The following is a 21,166-nucleotide window of genomic DNA, read 5'->3' on the forward strand; positions in this document are numbered from 1 at the left end:
AGACGAGGATTATTTTTAAGTCTTTTTCTCTTTCTCTCTCTCTCTCTCTCTCTCTCTCTCTCTCTCTCTCTCTCTACCTTTCTCTATCTTTCTTACTGTTTACCATTCTCGAAAATTTTTTTTATCTTGACCTTTCTTAAACATTTGGAAATCTCAAGGATATACCGTTAGTTGTGTATATGAGTATGTATATATGTGTGTGTATGTGTGTGCGTATACTATACAGTGTTGTCTTTTTATCAAAACGAACCTTTTGTTACAAATTTATATTTACGTTTCCTCAGTTATAGTCGGACACGATTCTTTCATTTTTGTTCCATTTTCTGCCTTCTTTCTTTTTCTTTATCGAGAAAATTCTTCATAATTTTTCATTCGAATTGTACAATAGTCATCTATCAGATAGGCCAGTACATTTAAACACACACACAATCACTCATACACACACACACACACACACACACACACACACACACACATACATAGATATATAGTTCCAAAGGTACATTGAAGCAAGGCCATGATCGTTTTGTTACCTACTTGAGAACAAATAGCCTGACCACGTGGAGGCTCGTTTTCCCTTCTATCCTTCGTCATAAAGGGTAGCGCCTTTTCTTCGAAAAGGGAATTCAAAGCAGCGATGGGAACACAGCAGTTTGCCAAGGGCAGTTCTTGGGAAATGCGAGAAATCGGAGGTACGATTTGTCGAATGGAATTCCCTCTCGAACTAACCGTATCTTCGACTCGATCTACTTCCAGCCCTGCCTTTTTCGAGGGTAAAAGAGAAGGGACGTTATGTTCTTACGATTTACTTTAGCCACTTAACGAGCTGTCCCATCAGTCCGATTTAATTCCTTCGTTCTTTGTGCGTCATCGTTTCCTTTTCTCTCTCTCTCTCTCTCTCTCTCTCTCTCTCTCTCTCTGTCTCCCCGTCTCTGCCTTTCTTTCTTTTTTTTCTTACTTTCTTTATCTCTTTACTTCTCTTCGCGTACCTTAGATTCGATAGTCGTAAGAGAACATTAAAGGACGTCACTCGCGCGAAAGGTATAAACGTTAACGTTATTCCTATTTCCACGAAGAAGCCGGGACGGTAAAATTTTTCTCGATCCGCTTACGGGCGTGCTTTTCTCAAAGCAGAGCAGTAATAAATAAAAGTTACGATCGGTGTCCTGCGTACTCGGAGTTACAGCCGTTTGCCGTTGCTCGTAACGCGGCTTTACTTCTTACGTTTATTCCATTTATCCCGACCCCCTTTTGCACAGACGAATCGTTCCGTCTATCGAAAGCTGTTCTCTCTCTCTCTCTCTCTCTCCCCCTCTCTCCCTCTCTGCCTCTCTTTTTTTCTCTCTCTTTAAAACTTGTCTTTTTCAAAAGCAGCAATCTTAACCAGTCTATCCCGACTATTTCAAAGAAAAAGAAATCCTGGGTGCTAGAGTTTTCTCAATCTCGCTTTATCTTTCATTATATCGGTTGAACCATTTTACTCATTAACATTTATTGTTTCAGGAAGCGGAAATCGCCATCGGTACCATGAACGGGCAATGGCTCGGTAGCAGAAGTATTCGAACGAATTGGGCGACTCGCAAGCCGCCTGCACCAAAATCTGAAGGTGAGTCAAGGACAATTGAACCTCAATCATTCTTTTTTTTAATTTATATAATTTGAAACGTAATTAGAATCTAATTAAAAACTAAATCGTATCGATCGATAGAAATCCCGAAATATTTAACTCTGTCTTATTACGATTAAGATTAATTGAAGAGGATATGATGAATGAAAGTGGAGGAAACGAACAAATAAGGGGAAGAATATTTCAAAATCTCTCTGAGTAAAAGAAGCTTCCAATTTCTTTTTAGCTAAGATAACATAAAATATCGGTCGATCAAGGAGAGATGATACTAACGATGGAGATGGAGAAATGGGGGAGATAAGGAACGAGGGATATCCGTCAAAGGAACATCGTGTTTATCTCAAAATGCGGTTTACTTGATGTGAATACGAATCTTCGCGTGGAGTTAAATTAAATATTGCGTAGCCACGTTCACGCGATTGCGGAAATTTCATCGACGCAACCGGAATTCGATTAGGTCGACGAAATTCTATAATTCGCGTAGAAGTGGATGCGCATGATCGAGTCTGTCGTCTATCCCCGTCTCTATCCTCATCTCTCTCTTTCTCTCTCAATCTTTCTCTCTTTTTTTCTCTTTTTCTTTTTCTCTCTTTCATCGTTGAGAGTTCGAAAGGTTTGCTCGTTTTCCTTCTCTTTTTCTTTCTCTCTTTAATACCAGCGCGCGCACTCATAGTGTGGATCGTTCGCTCAGAAAGCTTTCACTGTGCCATTCAGGAAAGCTCGAAACGGCTTTACCACGAACGGTTACTCTGCAAAAGCGGCCTCCGCAAAGGCAGCACTCGCTGTTCGAGTGTTTGTTAATCGATATCTCGAGATGGACTCGAGAGCCTTTTTTCAAACGGCATGGGCAAAAGAGGCAAGGTACACATGGACCAACCAACCAATCGACCGACCGACCGACCGACCGACCGACCGACCGACTGACTGGCTTTTCGATTTACAACAATCTACTACTATCGTGTTGGCTATAGTACAGCGATCGACTTTGAGAAGTCCTTTTCCTTTTATCACTAGGAACCCCTATCACTCCACGACACACGTCTCGCAAAATTTCCAACTTCCCTCAGCTCGAATCTTTTTTCTCGTTTGTCGAAAGAAAGAAGAAAACCCTTTGGGAAAATCTTCTCACTCTGACTTTCAAGTATTTCGTTCCTTACCATTTAAAACTCAGTGAAACTTTAACATTTTTTAAATTATTATTTTTTTTTCTTTTACTTTGTAAAATCGGTCCATTTCAAATTTTATACATTTCTCATCACGTAAAATTAATGACAATCATTGTAGAGATTTCGATAATGTTTGAATGATAATAATATTTGTTAACGATGTTAAAATAATAATGAATGATGAACAATGAGGGAATAATCGAGTTGTAATTCAAGTAAGAGCGCTGCCATAACAACAGAAATATCTATCAATACTGTACATAGATTGGTATCATAGGTACTCTTGTTAATTATGTCGGAAAATATCAATATCAGAAATGTGTAAAATGACCTAAATCGGAATAGGTTACGTTTGAAAATTAGTATGGTTACGGGAAAGGATCCTTGGAAAAGTACAAAAGCCTTAGCTAGGGAAGAAAAAGGGGTAGGGTAAGGGTACGCTAAGAATTCAATTGAAGTTATGAACTAAACGCATAATGAGCTTGAAGGTAGCACTCCGAGAGCCAAGTAAGTATTATTATATTATCATAAGCGGCTCTCCGTCGTCAGGCCACGGACCTCTCCTACCTCCGGAGAGAGTTAGCTCCGACCCCTCGACTAACTAATTTCATTCCCCAAGTCTTTAATTAGTATTCGTCGCGAAGCATCCGAACTTTTTCACTAGACTACGAGGGCAAGGAGGAAAAGAAAGAGGATGAGAGATCTTCCGCAGCCTTCGACCCCTTTCTTGGAACCGACCGACCGTTCAACTGTATTTGCATAGACCAAATTCTCAAAAGCGAAACTTCCTATTTCTTTATCAGACAGCCTCGTTTTCTTCGCCCTTAAAATTTCCTTCGAAAATCTTCTTCGAAAATTTTCATCTAAAGACTAACAGAGATGTTCCTCGATCGTACGAGGAACAACGAAATATCAAATGAAATATTAAGAAAAGGATATTGAAGTAAATTACGTAAGACCAAGTCTTTCTCCGACAGAACGTCGATAATGAACAGGAACGAGCGACGTTACGTCATCCACCGGATGAAGATGTAAGAAACAACATCGTCAGTGATGGTCGATGGAAACAGTCGAAGCAGGCTCATTCTCTTTTTCTCTCTCTCTCTCTCTCTCTCTCTCTCTCTCTCTCTCTCTCTCTCTATCTATCTTTCTTTCTTTTTCTCTTTCTCTTTCTCTTTCCCTCTCGCTGTTGGTGAATAGATTCGAAGAGAAGAGCAAGTTCCGAGTGCAAGTTTATCGACTATCGTTTTACTCTCCTGAATTACACGTCGGAGTTTATATGACTCCAGACTTCTTCTCTCTCTCTCTCTCTCTCTCTCCCTCTCCCTCTTCTTTCTTCTTCTTACTTTAGTATCTCTTTCCAAGAACATCCTGGCGATTGCGCCAAGGCTCATCTACAAATCCAAAAGCCAGTGCACCATAGCCACCGCGCCAAGATTCATCTGCATATTTTGACGTAATAGGAGGAACGCGACTGCAGCGAGAGGTCTCTTGCATTATACATTCTTTAAACAAATCTCGACTCGATGTAAGCAGTCGGAAGTTGGTTTAACGCAGGAACACGATGATAATAATAAGAAGATAGGGAAGTACATTTCGTGCGAGCCAATTTCTTCGAGGGAAAGAAGAAGTTTCGATTATCTGGAAAGTGTACCGTACTCTTCTCCCTTACTCTACCTTCCTTTGTCTCTCTTTCTTTTCCTCTTTCACTTTTTTCTTTTCTTTTCTTTTTTTTTTCTTTTTTTTTTTTTTAATCGACTTTCCGTTAACCGTGATTATCGGAAAAAGGATAAAACTATCGCAAGAGTTAAAACATATAAATTTTCCAGTCTTTATAAATTTCTATTATATTTTAGGCTCCGTTCTCTTTAAAGATTCACACTTTGAAAGAGTTTCAATAACTTTTATATAGAATTTTTATCATAATTTTGATAACCCAACTTTTTCATTGAACGCTTATCTAGATTAATCAATAATTTTTTATTAATTCACTTTCAATCATGTCGATCGATTGTTCGAATTGACATCAAGTAAAGAAAGAAAAAGAATAAATTATCTAAAAGTGGTGGGTTCAGAAGACGGAGAGGGTAAATAGAGGAGGAGGAGGAGGAGGAGGAGGAGGTAGGAAGTGAGCAACCATTTAATTTGACTGAGTCCCAAAGTTAGTCGGCAACTAGGTCAATATTTTATAGCTCTGGCAATTAGATAATTTTGCGGCCAGGCAAAAATATGATTGCTGGTGTGTGAAAGGACCAAGTTGGGCCATGGGTTAATGTCAAAAGTTTGTATCCGGTATCATCCTCAACGTGTCGAATCGTCTCTCTTTCTCTCTTTCCCTCTCTCTCTCTCTCTCTCTATTTCTATCTCTATCTCTCTCATTCACTTTATCCAACTGTTTTACCCATCTCATACCATTTTCAGTCAACGTAATCGCGCCTATTCATGAGAAAATACGATAAAAATATAACATCGAGATTTTTTATTCGATTTTTATTCTTCCTCAGAATACATAATTCGTTATAGTTGCATCAATAAACCTTGCCAGCTTACCACCCCGAAATATAACTTAGGCGACGACAGTCGCGATCGACTATCTTCGGAGCCAGGCACACACGCGTACATATACATAGGGAGAGAGTGAGAGAAAGAGAGAGATAGATAGATAGATAGAAAGAGAGAGAGAGAGAGAGAGAGAGAGAGAGAAAGAGACAGAGAGAGAAATGCATAAAGAGGTGAGTCCCCGATACGCACGCAGGTGGCAAACGCAACCTTAACGCAATGTTAACGCACCGGAAGTCCAGTCCATCACGAGTGACGTAGAGTCGACGTGTAGGCATTGAATTAACAACACAGTCCGTTTGCGAGGGTTAAGTGTCGAGCCGTGTTGGAAACACATGGAATATACTCCCTGGCACTAAAGTGCGCAAGAGCCAGTAGTGAGCTTGAAAGGTCCGTGTTTAAAGTGGGAGAGAGGGAGGGAGAGAGAGAGAAAGAGAGACAGATAAATAGATAGATAGATAGATGGACAGATAGAGTGAGAGTGAGAGAGAGAGAGAGAAAGAGAGAGAGAGAGATGCGCGTATAGTCTACTAATACACTTCATCGTGTACGTGATGCAGTCGATGCGGCAGACTGTCTACCTACAAGTTCTATCGCAAGTTCTATCCAATCCCGGCCGTAGTAGTTAAAGGCGAGGCAAGACGAGAAGTCCGACTGCCCCTTTAAATTCACCCTACAGCCATCCGCATCGGCTTACGGCCGGCAAGAGGGAGAGACCACCCTTATCGCAACGCGCGGGCCTTAACACGTTGTCGTTAACTATACAGGGAGCTTCTATCGTCGTACCTCTCTCGTTGACGATTTTCACAGGGAATAAACGGGACGAGTAACTTCCGTGGTATCCTATGAGGATGAAAAGATAGTCACAGTCATGCATCAATGTATATATGTATGTATATAATTCATGGCATAATAATGTCGTTTTGTTTCTAATTCTATGCTCTTTGAGAGTATCATCTTTCATATTTTCGTAATATTAATCATGAAATGTTAGCCGATATACACGTACGCCATCGTTTAACGTGAACTTATTTCCGACGGAATATAATCCAGATTTTCTTTCTTTTTTGTTTTCTTTTTCTTTTTCATAAACTTTTCTGCTATATTTATAGTTCAGGGTAATAGTCTTAACATTAAAAAACAATGGATAACATTTTGTTCTCACGACATTCGTCATTCTCCATTGGAGTCTAGTCTTTAATTCTTCGATTCAAAAAAGAGAAACAAAGAAACAGAAAGAGAAAGAGAGAGAAAGAGAGAGAGAGAGAGAGAGAGAGAGAGCGAAAGGGATATCGTGTTCGTGCTATCGAGCAGTTTAATTTTTTTTTTTCGAAAACGTAGTTCACGAGGTACCAGAGACAAAGGGAAGGTCCGAACGCGACGACACCCGCGGCGATTATTTTTCGATACGATTCCATTAAACCCGATTTATCAAGCGGCATCGTTCATCGAGCCTTTGTATTTCGTCATATTTAAAGCACTCGTAGCGCGTTGAACATAGAGAGAGAAAGAGAAAGAGAGAAAGAGAGAGAGAGAGAGAGGTTTCCTCCACCTTCAACAATTTTGAAAAACGTGCCTCCAGCTCTTGTGTCAATTCAATACACGGTTTTGAACGTTGAAACGTTCACAAGCAACGATAATTACTTTTATGGCCTAAAGGGCGGGTCAAGTACACTTTCCCCTCTCCCCTCCGGCCTTCTCGCAGCGATATGCACGTCGAGTGCGTGTTTTCGTGTGTTTGCAAATGCGCCTATACGTTGCTGAAACACGAGGCTGATCGAATGAAATGTCAACAGACGAACCTGCTGGCCAACCACCGAACCTGTGCACTTCACAATCCCCCTCTCCCTCCCTCCCTCCCTCCCTCTAACTCTCTCTCTCTCTCTCTTTCCCTCGCTAGTTCGATCTACTGTACTTGTTCCCTCTTCTCTCTATCTCTCTCTCTCTCTCTCTCTCTCTCTTTCTCTTTCCTTCTCTAAAGCTTTATAGACAAACATCAACGAGAAAAGGAAAGACCGTGTTCCGCTTGTTGCATCGACTCCACTCGGTCGATCGTTCGAACACAGAAACGAAGAGTTTTTGATTGGCTACCCGTATCACAACAGCCCGCGGCGATTCCGGTATACGTCGTGAGACTGTACAGTGGTATACTTTTGAAACGGCATGAATAATAAATTAGATGGAATTGCTCTGAAATTGGCGAGTTTTCTATATTTTAACTTGAAAACAAAAGAAAGATATATATATATATATATATATATATATATATATATATAAAGAAAGAGAGAAAGAAAGAGAGAAGAGAGAGGAGTGAGAGGAGAGTAAAGAGAGTGAGGAGAGTGAGGAGAGTGAGATAAGTGATTCAAACGTCATCGTTGTGAGTACTTCTACGTGGTTTTGTCCGATTGCTGATCGTGAGCTCATGAAGCTCGAGCCTCCTTTTCAGAACACGAACGAACCGACAAAATTGACTTCGATCGGTTCCTCGCCTCGTGATTGGAGTTTATAACCATCGTCGTTCCACTGTGGCGCCGATTGTTCGACGAAGTTAATGCATTGGTGTTAGATACGTTTCGAATCTCTCTCCCTTTCCATCTTTCTCTTTCTCTCTCTCTCTCTCTCTCTCTCTCTCTCTCTCTCTCTCTCTCTCTTTCTATTCGTACACAAGTCCATATAGAAGCACATACTAACCAAGTATATATAATATGGTAGAATTGTGTGGGTGGAACGAGAGACACGCTTCGCGTGGGACAGCAAATTGAAAATATAAAGCTGGAGATCTCGTGCTTGCGGTTTTCGACAGGAAAATCCGACTATATGGATGGCGCTTAGACGGTTGGAAAAGCTTCTACTGTTATTCCAACTTGGTACCATTAGATTTTTAGACGATTTCGAAGTGAGGACAACCTTTAGGGATTAGAAAGTAAAATTTATACTTAAATTATAAATCGTTTTTACGTATTTATATAGATATATAGATATTATAATAATGTTTCTTTATAACTGTTATGAAAAATTTAATTTAGTATACGTACTTTGATACAGAATCCATTTAAAGTAGATAGAATGAAAAAAATGGTAAAATTTGATTTTACTGATAGAACATTGAAGAGAATAAAAGGAAGATAAAAAAAAAATAAAAGAAAAAAAGAAAAAGCGGAGACAAACAGCATAGGGGCTCTTTAAAGCTCTTCGAATGAAGGACTTGCGATTCCTTCTGCTCCAGTATCCTCCGGGTCAGCTTGACTTCCTGACTCGGTAATGCAGCGGGATGTAAAACTTTCGGACAGAATACGAAATCCGCGCGTGATTCGAATTAGGGGCATAGCTCGTTGCGAGTTCGACGTAAAGCTGGCAAAGCTGAGGCGAAAAATGCGACATACCTTAAGAAAGTTATTCTCTCTCTTTCTCTCTCTCTCTATATATATATCTATCTATCTATCTATCTATCTATCTATCTCTCCAAACTCTTTCGTGCATTTCTAGCAACAAATCGAAGAAAATTGGTGGCTTCGTTATTTACGATTGATCCGGAGAAGACGAAGCTAGTATCCTAAGCTTTGCTTCCAAACTTTCGATTTCTTTCTTCCCTCTTCCATTTCTATTTATTTTTATTTTACGATTCGACCGACCATAAAATCCTACTAGATAACAGAAACATCACAGAGAAATAAATGAACATGCCCATCTGAAAGACTTTACTACGAGAAAACATCGTACTCCTAGTTACACCTGCTCCACGATATTCTCTCTGAGACATCTACGCTAATAATCCAATAGTTCTCATATTCTCAAAGACAATTCTTCGAATTAGTTCGAATTAATTAAAAAAGAATCATCCAACGAGACGACGATTTCAACCACTAAGATATCCACTACCTTTATCGATCATCCTAGTAGTCGGTGGCGTCTCGAGGTCGCCATTATACGACGAATTTTGGCAGTGTACCTCGTCCACAAAGTTACATAGTCCACTTCGATCGTACATAGTCACGATATACGTCGTAAATCGCTTAGCCAAAAGTCTCATCTTCGACTTTAAAATCCGTCAAAGAGTGCGATCATTTTTTTTCTTCCTCGAACAAAATTTTTACTAATAGAGATGACAGTCTGAAACGTAAAATTATATTATGTATGTGAACTTTAAAAAGCTCTTTCTCTGGCATTCAGTTTTCAGTAATGTTACTAATATTCTAAGACATACATCCACCATCGTCCTCCTTCGAAAGTTTGATTTTTCGAAGGCTGGCTCATGCAACTAGAACATCTAGAGTCCCGTAGGTATTGTTCTCGGAAGTGCTTGCACTCGGGTGTACTTCACACCAGAAACTATATATTCTAGACCAGTCGTATGTATGGTACGATATCCCTTGTACTGCCTTTTCTACCCCTAAAAAAGTAATGTGACTTTGGAGAAACTAGTCTTGCCTTTGAAGAGTCTTCATTTTATCTGTAGAGTCAATTAAATAGACAAAAATAAAAAAAAGGAATAAAAATCAGAATCAACGTAAATACGTATATACGATGATATCAATAAGTTTGGAAAGTCTAGAGTCTATTTTAGATCCGACCGAAGAACAAATTTTTCGAATATCCGAGACTTGATCGTCCACATCGACTTTAACTTTTACCGTAAAAGTTTCCTCACAAAAATTTTCTCTAGAGAGATAGAAAAGAAAGAGAGAAAGAGAGAGAAAGAGAGAGAAAGAGAGAGAGAGAGAGAGAGAGAAAGAGAGAGAAAGACCGAACTCTCTTCCTTAGTAATTCGAAAATGAAAGGAGACTGACGACACCTAGGCTAAAATTAGATTTCCGGAGCCCGAGATCGATCGAGTTTACTCAGAAGAGAAAGAGAAACATAGGGAGAGAGAGAAAAAGAGAGAGAGAGAGAGAGAGAGAGAGAGAGAGAGAGAGAGAGAGGGAAATTCGGGATGGCGTGTACGCGTATGGTCGGCCCTTCGGTTCAATCCCAAAAACTTTGACGATTATACAAATCGTGTCGATAAACCTACTTCGTGCCCGCGCAATTTCGTTCCAGGATTTCCGATGTAAATCGGTGCTCGTTTGTCCTCGACGACTACGGCGACGACGACGACGTCTACTTCAGAATAGTTCGACCAATCAAGGCCGTACGTCAGTTTCAAGTGGTACAAACACACGAACAAAATTATATACGTTTTTACTGGTAGATGGCATTTTACATGGTAAATTTGCATGCCGCTGGAAATTCACTGTAATGGTTGAAAAATCGAGTCAAAAAACGTAACACCATTTTGTATTTACAGGCAACTAATGGTTCAAATATCGCGTTCTTTTGAAATCGAACACGTTGTCCGATACGTTCTCGATACATTGCTTGTTTACGACAGACCAATGCTTCCTCTTTGGCTTTTTAGCAAAGGAAAGAAAAACATTTTGCTCTCGAACTCATTTCCTTTTCTCGAACTCAGCTTCGATTCTCAATGACTCTCTCGAAAATAACGCTACTTATGTACTTCTACGATGAATGTATATATATCGTATCATTAGTGACTGTAGCAAAGATTTGCTTTTTCCATGAAACGTTCTCGGACTTTCAGTATGATTCGTTCGAGTCAGCGACGTTTCAATCCTTCGTTTCACTGCCTCTGAATCCGTCGTTTGCAATCGAAGCACAAAGCTAACTGCATGTACGAGAATGAACATACTGTGTACATGTTGCTCTATATACTATGTGCATATGTTCTTGAAAGGGAAATTGAGAAAGAGAGAGAGAGAGAGAGAGAGAGAGAGAGAGAGAGAGAAAGAGAGAGAGAAAGAAATAGATGAACATAAAGACAGAAACCAAAGAGAAGAAGAAGAAGAAGAAGAAATGAAAAAAAAAGATTTAATAAAAAAGGTGGATTCTCTCTCTCTCTCTCTCTCTCTCTCTCTCTCTCTCTCTCTCTCTTTCTTCAAAAACAATATCAACATACACACAAATAGAAAGACATACACATCAAAATTAATAATAACGAAAGCTGACCGAATCATAAGAGAAAAAACAAGACAGACAGTCTTGGGAGTAAAAGTCTGACGTATAATTAACTTGGCATACGAAATGAAATTCCTGAGGGTTGTGGCTACGTCTACGTACGTCAGTAAAGGTAGGGACGTAGGAAACGCCTCGACTTGCTTACCGGGAGGCTGCTTTAACCATTGCTACTGCCGAACACGTTGCTCGTCGTAGGACTATGACGTAAAGGAAAGGAAAGGGGAGAGGAGAGAACGCCTTTGGCGTCCGTTGCTAGAAGGGTAGTCGAGAATGATGATGATAGTAGTGGAAGGTGTGCAGAACCTTGTGCAGAGAAGTGGATCGAAGGTAATATAGGCACACATACGTGAGCAAAGGTGCGGAGAGAGGATTGGTTTTCTCGTTTTGGCAAAGCGGGAGACCATTTCGTCCTCGAGTGCGGAACGCTGTTGAACACCCCCATGGCTCTTTAAACGTTCGACTTGCTCCCTCCCTCTCTCTCTCTCTCTTTCTCTCTCTCTCTCTCTCTCTCTCGCTTTCACCATCACTATATATATATATCTATATCTCTCTTCGCCAGTGTATCTTCGTCGGTACTTACATCTTCCCTCAGCTCGATTTCTGGCCTTGTTCACTCTATCTATATTCATCTCTCGGTGTTTCTCGAAAGGTCCTGTTTATTCGCTAATACGGAGACACACATACCAAGTGTGACACCGAGGAACGTTACCGATCGATCATGCCATAACCGCGTGACTTTAAATAATCGAATTTCGATGTGCCCCATTTGGAGAAGAAATTTTCAACAATTTCTAAGGAAACATTTCTCTGAATTTAAAGACGATGTTCGAATAGAATATATATATATATATACATTTAATTAGAGAGAAATAAATTTGAATTGTCCGTCTTTAAGTTCATTGCTAAACACACAAACATATATACATAGACACAAACGTACACATATATTCGCGTATTGGACGCGTTTATCGGGGCCACCAATCTATTAGGGCAAGTCCGGAGAAGGGCGAAAGCTCGAATTTATGCCGCGACTACAAATCTTGGCTTGGCTCGGCTCAGAAAGGGAGAAGGAGAGAGAGGGAGAGGGGGAGAGAGAGAGAGAAAGGGGAGTTGGAAACCAAGTAGATCGGAGTGGAGCACGAAGCAGCAGACTAGAGCTCGATTCTAGGGACTCCTCGAGCTCCAGATTCTACTACGGTAATCGATTACCGGACGAAAACACCTCTATTACAAATCCACAGCTGTCTCGTACGCCCATACTTCCTGTAACGTATAGGAAATCCTAATTAATGACTCGTTCATGCTCGAGCACGAACGACGACGAACGTCTCAGCACAAGAACGTCGAGCCTCCTCTAGGAGAGAGAAAGAGAGAGAGAGAGAGAGAGAGAGAGACAAAGAGTAAGCTTTCCATATCAAGAAAACGCAATTCAAACGATCGACATTCCGGCTCGTGGAGAAGCAACCTCTCGGCTGACTCCTCTCTTGAATTTTATCCTAAAGCCAGATAGAACTAGAATCTTCGCTAGAATCTCTCTTGCACTTGTGGTAACAGCTTTTCCCTGGTTACCAAGGGAAACGGAGAGATCTTCCTAGGAAGAACAGGGAATCGTCCTAGAGTAGATTTTGGCTGGAACGGTAGCAACGGCAACTGGGGAGCAACTGCCGTAAATAATAGCAGACTAAGCCTTTCTCGTAGATTTCGATGCGGCTGGAAGAGAAGGACTTCTCTCAGACTGGTCTAGGTTGAACGTACGCTTTTCCAACGCGGCCAAGCCTTTACTATGGAACGAAACCGCCTATCCTCAAGATTACGTTAAAAGTTTAATAGCCACGGTTACTCAGACCTTCTTGGCAAAGTGTGGTGAGGCTTTGGGTTAGCCCACAGCTTTATTAGCCCTGATAATGTCCCTGCGGTGAACATACGTTCCTGTTTACCGCTGGAAACTGCTCAACGTCATGTGCCACTTGCGATTTCTCTCTCTCTCTCTCTCTCTCTTTCTCTCTTACATTATATGTTCATTCAAGCATATCGACCAAACGCACCTTCGTTTCCTTCCTTTCTCATCGAATATAAAATAGAGAAATGCAAGATAGTAGAAAACGCTAGGTTGCGATTATCGTAGACTCCGAGATGCGTTCGTCGACTGTAATATTCGGCATAACTTGGCTGGTAACGAGACATCACCTCCCCAATCCACCCTATCCCATCCAGAGAATTATTCGTCTACCGTACGCACCATTTCACAGAATGTGCAATCTTCCTTGATTCCATACGCAAAGTGAATTGTTGTAGCGAAAAGCCGAAGTTCCGAGGATTCCACCTTGTTACACGAATTCCAGTTTGAACCAACCGACCGACTCTCCGGCATGAATTTAGTTCGTAGGTGCGGCAAGCCGAATCTTCGATCTACCTCGCTGGATTTTCAAATCCCCCATTGATTATTCATGAAAAGCCAATAACCCGAATAGATCAGCAATATTATCATTCGTCGGTAGGTAGAAATAAATGCTTCCAAATAGGATTTTCTCTCTCTCTCACACACACACACATATACACAAACAAACACACACATTCTCCCTCTTTCTCTCTTTCTCTCTCTCTCTGTCTCTAAAAATCTCTTTCTCTTTCTTAAAAATTAAAAATCATTCTTTGAAAGAATAAACTCCGATCTACTTCTGACTAAAATCAATGTCATCGCTTCCATGATAAAGGGTCTCTACGTATTAACGTCATAAAAATAACTGTAAATTACCGGCTGACGAGCTTATTGTACGATTACAGCGACGCCAGGGGATTATACGCCTCCATAAAGAGATGTATCGCAGCGGTTTATTGCGTAATCCCGAGAGAAAAGATAGCTACTCTTCGGGAAATGCTCGGTTTGTGTCATTATGAGAAGAACCATTAAATTGTCGTTAGTGTCTTAAGGGAAACGTAAGGGCTATACGTACGAACGAACTATACTACTATGGTCACGACTCTCTAACAACAACAACAACAACAACAGCATCTACTACTATTACTACTACTACTACTACTACAATGCAACTAAAATAAGAAGAAAGAAGAAATCCATTTGAGCATAGAGTTCGTTTTAAAGTCTCACATTTGTTGGAATTCGAGCTCGATGATCGAATCCATTTACTTCGCAACGTGCTTTATTTATAATCGCGCTTTTTATTCACAAGATTCACATTTCTTCATATATATGTATATATACTCTATCGTCTTTGCACGTATATGAAAAAAATTAAAAAAAAGAAGTTTCTATATATTATGAATAAAAAAAACAGAGTTATCAAAGGACGACTCGCGTTGAGTATAGTTAAGCTAATAAAATATTACACATTTCACCGTCACGTACTTCCTCAACACGTCTCTATTATCATGATATGATTATTTTCTATAGGAACTGTCGCTGTGCTGATCTTTCGGTACGTGTCGTTTTAACAGGAATATTTTGCAGGAGGGTGATACGGCAGGAGTTAAAGGCCACAGTAGCAAAGAAAAGAGAAAGAAAAAGAGAACGGGGGTTGATGAGAGCTTAGACGAGAGTGTGTAAGTGTACCAAAATACAAAGCAACCTAGCTAAAAACGTTATCTAATTTACCCTTTATTAAAAATATATTTCGTACTTTCTCTTACTTCTCTTACCTCTTTTTAATATACTTTATATTATATACATACATATATATATCTATATATATAAATATACTTATATATATATACACATCTTAACTTTTGAAATACCTATCCCCCCACACAACGTTTATATTATATTACTCTCTTATATCCTTGTTGTATTTATTACTTACCATAATTATTATTATTCGCTCTAATACCTTTCCATTTTCATTCTTCATACTTGTATAACATTTGAATACGTGCGCAGAGAAATATATGAGCGACATCGACCATCGGTCCTTCGAGACATTCGATTTTTACATCCTCTTTTTAGAGCTACGCTTCGACGCTTTTATCTTTCTCCGTGCACATACAGCCGTTCTCTCTTTCATCCTTATACTTGTCGTAAAAAAAAATATATATATATATGATACGAGAATAACGGGATAAAAATTAGAAGGGAATGCCATTAATGTAAATTAGTGCCTAAATTAAACGGCAAATCGTGCCGAGAGTCACGTTAAACGAGAGATGTTCTTTCTCAATCTCTCTCTCTCTCTCTCTCTCTCTCTCTCTCTCTTTCTTTCTCTCTCTCTCTCTCTCTCTCTCTCTCTCACTTTGTATTTCTCTCTCATTCTCTTTGCATAAAGTAAAATTTTCTTTCTTTAGATTATTGCATATAAAAATTATCTCTACCCAACTCCCATAACACATATAGCAGCACGTTAATGAAAAATTTGTCATAATAGTAAATGATTCTCTAAATTAACAAGCGAGCGAACTGCTGTTTACAACGTAATTAGAGTTATTTCAAGAACGAATTGGTAGTTTTGATTTCTGCCATTATTATTTTATAGACATGTAAAGTAACGCGCAAGAAATGAATAGATTGTTACGTGAATGTACGTATTTAGTATATTTAATAACGTAATTCAAAACCTCAGAAGTAATTTTTCTATGTCATAACTTGTTTTTTTTCATAAAAATTTTTTTTTGCTCTTTGTTTTTATAATATACATTAATTTTGATATGCATGCTCACATATATTTAATTATATTGGACATTATGATAACGTGGAAAACGTGAAACGTTACGAGATAATAAAAATACATATATGGGTGCAGGGTAGAAGCGTATGTATTCTCGTGAATGAAGGAGGAAAGAGAGAGTTGTACAATCACCAAGGTAAAAGAAATCAATTCTTTCTTCACTCTTTTTGCTCTATTTTTATTACGTTCTTTTTTCTTTGTTTTCTCTCTCTCTCTCTCTCTCTCTCTCTATCTCTATCTCTATCTTACTATCTCTCTTTGTCATTTTTCCATTTCCTTCATTTTTTCATAATATTTTCGATACATTCTTCAAAATTTTCGTGGTAATCGAATGAGAAAACGAAATTGGGGTACATCATGTGGGCCTTTTTTTACTTAAGAATCTTTTACATTCTTCTGCACAATCTTCTTTATTTTCACAATTATATTTTTAAATCTAACTCGAGTACCAATTCCGCACATTTGTACAAATATTATATAACCTGCTGGACTACGTTATCACTACATTTATCTTTTCCTTTTCTTTCTTTCTTTTTTTCTTTCTTCCTTTACTTTTCTTTCTTTTTTCCTTTCTTACTTTCTTCTTTTTTTCTTTCTTTTTCTCTCTTTTTTAAGAGACATTATTACGTGCACCTTCAACTAACGTGCACAATTTTACATGAAATCTTTTTCTCTCTCGATTTTCTTCAGCTAGTTAGACTTGTACCTTTAGAAGTACGAAGTTTCGATGGTGTAGCTATTTTACAGACAAGATACTTCGGCCGTACCTTTTGTGAAGCGTTACAAAGCAATACGGGTATATATACTTTACTATATCTATCTATATATATATATATATACAACGTAGAACAATATCTACGTAAGAGAAATATATCCAATAAAACTTGTTAAGAAAGTTTCTACTTCATTTAACGTGGCCGTTACGTCTACGTTATCTAATGAAAGTCGGCGTAACTTACAAAACGAGAGCAACGTTGGACATCTTTTAATTTCAATATTCCAGAAAATCGTACGAGAAGAAAGAACTTCTTATTAGAGGACAATAGAAAAGAAACGTAAAAGTTTACAACGAATATTCTTAACGTTAGAACATTGATAATAAAGCTAAAACCTATGGTAGGCAAGTATACATATATATATATATATATATATATATATATATATATATATATATATATATATATATACGAACGCGTGAAAACGTTGATAAAAAAGGAAGAATATTTGGAAAGCAAACTTTTTACTTTAGCGAGAAAGCTGAAAAATAAAACTTCTATGAACGTTCGTTTATGTCTAGTAATCTTCTATACATATATCATTGAATGAAGAAGAAGAAGAAGAAGAAGAAGAAAAAGAAAAAGGATAAAAGAGGGTAGGTACGAAAAGGAGAGCTAATGTCCACTTAGAACGTTTCTAGCATGAATTTAGTCGTGGTGGAATATTGGCGCGCAGCAGGAGTAGCCAGTGCCAACGAAACTTCAAGCATCCTCGTTATTTAAGGGTGTAAGAATTACGTACATTCGAGTTTCATCGTCGACATCAGCGAAGAAACCATTCGCCATAAACTGGAGGAAAAGTGGAAACTTCTTTCTAAGGTTGAAGAAGAGACGAAGAGAGCCAGAGATAGAAAGAGAGACAGAAAGAGAGAGAGAGAGAGAGAGAGAGAGGGAAGATTAGAAAAAGAGAATAAGAGAAAGAGAGAGAGATAGAAAGAGAGAAAGAGAGAAAATACGAAAAGAAGAAAGCATCGTAAAACTCTAATATCGTTGCCCTCCGTTTCTTATTTCTGACCGCGTGTTATCTCGGCCATGTTCATCTTCTCTTTCTCTTTCTTTTCCTCTTTCTTTTTTTTTGTTTCGTTTTTTCTTACCTTCCATCTTTCTTTCCCTCATTCGAGAGTCTAGAATTACGTTGCTTTATTGGAGGATCGCACGATCGTCAGGAAATTTCGAGTTTACTCCCGAATTTCTTGTTGATCTTTCACTTCTTCCCCCTCCCCCTCTCTCTCCCTTTCTCACTCTATCTTTCTCTTTCTCTCTCTTTCTCTCTCTCTCTCTCTCTGTCTCTCTCTCTCTGTCTCCCTCTTTCTCGATTTCTTTTTCTCTATTTCTCTCGGGTGCGGAACTGTGCCGAGTTATCGTACATTCGAGGGAATAAAAAGTTCGGTATAACCGCTAGATAAATCCAGTTAGCAGAGTGGTAAGTGATTCCAAATGGATAAGAATAAAGTATCACCGGAGCGAATTCGCGACCCGTCCAACGATTTATGATTGATCACGAGAAGAGAAAGAGAGAGGGAGAGAGGGAGAGAGAGAAGGAGAAGGAGAGAGAGAGAAGTTCGTTCAGAGTTTTATCACGCTATTATCTACGATTAGCTAGCTCGTGAAATCGTACGACCGCGACTGCGTTTTCTCTCACGTAAGCTTCGTCGATGTAATCAATTTTCAGAAGAATTATTATACTATCTAATGCATACAAAAATCATGAAGGAAAAATAAAAAAAAAAAAAGTGAGAGAAGAGGAAAAAAGAAAATTACATTTAACATCGAAAAAGTTTTTTGAAGAAAGATTAACAAATCATCATGTTGAAGTTAAAAAGAAAAAGGAAGTAGAAAGTCATCAGTAAATGTAAGGCCCGATAAAATTCTCTCTCACTCTCGTTTCTTTCACATCGAATATTATACCTAGCATACCAATCGATCTCATCTCCGTGAGCATCTCTTTTTTAAAACCGATTTTCATTCACAGTGCACCACTCGCGAGAAAGCTCTTTGATAGTTCGCATAGCCACGATTTTCGGCGGCTTTCTTACTCTTTTTTTTTAACCTAATATGCTTCGAATCTACGTAGCTTCAAAATGATAAACGTAGCGATCGCTAGAATCGATCGCTCATCTTTCAATGTGAATAAAACGACAATTATTTATTCACTTATGAAAAAGTAATTTAAAGAGAATAATCTCTTCGGGAATAACAGGATTTTTAATAAAAATCTATCTACTGAATATTTTGTTGAGATCTTATGACAAAGAAAAAAGGAAACAGAATTTAAACGGCACGAATAATCGCTTAACACTTTTACACGATCGATGAACAACGATTATTGTTCTTCGATACGCTCGAACGTAATACAAAACATATTGGCCAATATCAGCTTGAACAACGTCGATCGATATTGGTGCAATGTTTTCTACTACGATAAAAATTTCTCACAAGATTTTTACTACATCTCTAACCCCACATTTATATCGCGGGGTCAGTTACTGCTTTGCTTGCGAAATTTTTTCAATATTTTTCGACATATATATATATATATATATATATATAAAACAATATCTAACATTCTAATCCGTAACTTCTCTTCTTAGGTATTCTGTACATAAAATTGTATAATTAATTAGACTCACATATATTCTTTATTTTTCGTATAATAATTCTTGAGGATCGTAAGAAGACAAAATAATCTTGCATGTTCTCTGTGTAGGTAACTTTTAAAGTGCAACAGGTAGTAGAAGAGAATCTTTCATTATTTATATTTTTTTCTTAATATTTTTGCATCTTGCCGATCAAATGCTTGCCGATTTAAATAATGACGACGTATCGATGAAAATGAGCGATTTCAAAAAAAAAAAAAAAAATGAAACTGAAATGACAAATTCGAATAAAATTGGATATATTTGCATGCATTGAAAGCAACAAAAAAAAGGAAAAAAAAATAAATAAAAGAAAAAGAAAGAAAGAAAGAAAGAAGGAAAAAAAAGAAAAAACTAGTTCGACATCGTCCATCTACGTACGTCTTATCTAAAGAGATAAGAAATCGGTTTCTTCTAACAAACGAACTTCCGGTGATTTTTGCTTCGTCAAATCGGTGTTCCCGATAAAGGGAAAAAAGAAAAAGAAGAAAGGATTGGTTTTTTCTAAGGAATCTTACGAGTAGAAACGAACTGACACTCTGTAAAAAGTGGAAATAACGTCCGTCGGGCAATAAAGAGATAATGCCGAGCTTTGTGAAAAGTAGGGGACAGTCCCTTCGTGGTAAGTTCTTAACGGGACGTCCAGCCGTTGTGAGAGAAGCTTCCATCCCCCAGAACGAGGCAATTACAGGGCCGTGGTTTACCGGTCGCGTTTACACCCGTAGCTTGCTTCTCCGTATAGGTTAAGCCCCAGTGCGATCGTAAACTTAGCTGACGCGGTCCAACCTCTTCGGCATTGGCGTTCGATATTTCGAGTTCGCGTCGTCGTAGTCGTGGTCTTCGTCATAGTCGCCGTTGTCGGTGTCGTCGTCGTCGTCGTCGTCGTTGTCGTTGTCGTCTCTAGCCTCGACCATCGTCGTGAAAACTCGCTTGACCCCCTTCGTAGTATCAGTAAAAGGAGAAGTGCAAGAAAGAGAAAGATCAAGGGATGGGTCAGGGATAGAATGGTGGGGGAGGGGAGAATGGAAGGGGCTGAGATAGCTGTCAGATCCATTGCATCGGAAGAAATATCTATTTTCGCGTATATCCACGTGAATCCCTGGTGGACATACTGTGACAATTTTTCTACCTTTTTCATATTAAATATAGAAACAAGATGGGGAAAAAGGAGTGGAAAAGTATTACATCGAATTCACAGGAATCAAAGTATCATCGTCTTTCTCTCCTCTCACCCCTTCTTTTTCTTCTTTTTTTTTCTTCTTCTTCTATCTCTCTGTCCTTCATGCCTGTCTAGTCGAGACAAGCTCGTAGCAAATCGGAACGGAAATCGATCGATCGATTCATCCAATGGTGTACGACACGATCGCGTCCATTATGCGATTAATATCAAGACACATATTAATTCGCTTTTGAATAACGTTATTAATGATCGAAGTGCGGAAGCACGACGACGTACGATTAAATCGGTCGAGAGTAGTAGTACTAGTAGTAATAGTAGTAGTAGTATTAGTAGTAGTAGTAGTTCTCGTTCGAATAACACCGCGTTCAGTAGCCGTAACACACGACGGAGATTATTAATCTAGCTCTGTAATAAAAAGTAACGAAACGTGTAAACCGAAACTAACGAATTAATAATTTCGCTTAAGTGCTATTCTTCGCGTTACAACGACGTATAGCCCTTTTCCTTTTTCACGTGAGATAACGAAATTTAGCC

At 38.8% G+C, this 21,166-nt stretch overlaps 1 protein-coding gene across 13 annotated transcripts in view; it reads left to right on the plus strand.

Moving 5' to 3' along the window:
• Nucleotides 1-21,166, plus strand: part of LOC124947720 (nucleolysin TIAR-like) — a 506,703-nt gene that overhangs the window by 466,609 nt on the left and 18,928 nt on the right. For all 13 annotated transcript variants that reach the window (XM_047490256.1, XM_047490261.1, XM_047490260.1 and 10 more), the window contains one exon: nt 1,504-1,606. In XM_047490256.1, the coding sequence (XP_047346212.1) occupies nt 1,504-1,606 (103 nt within the window). The remainder of the gene's footprint in view (nt 1-1,503; nt 1,607-21,166) is intronic.

This window comes from Vespa velutina, chromosome 3, assembly GCF_912470025.1.
Source record: "Vespa velutina chromosome 3, iVesVel2.1, whole genome shotgun sequence".
Classification (NCBI taxonomy): domain Eukaryota; kingdom Metazoa; phylum Arthropoda; class Insecta; order Hymenoptera; family Vespidae; genus Vespa; species Vespa velutina.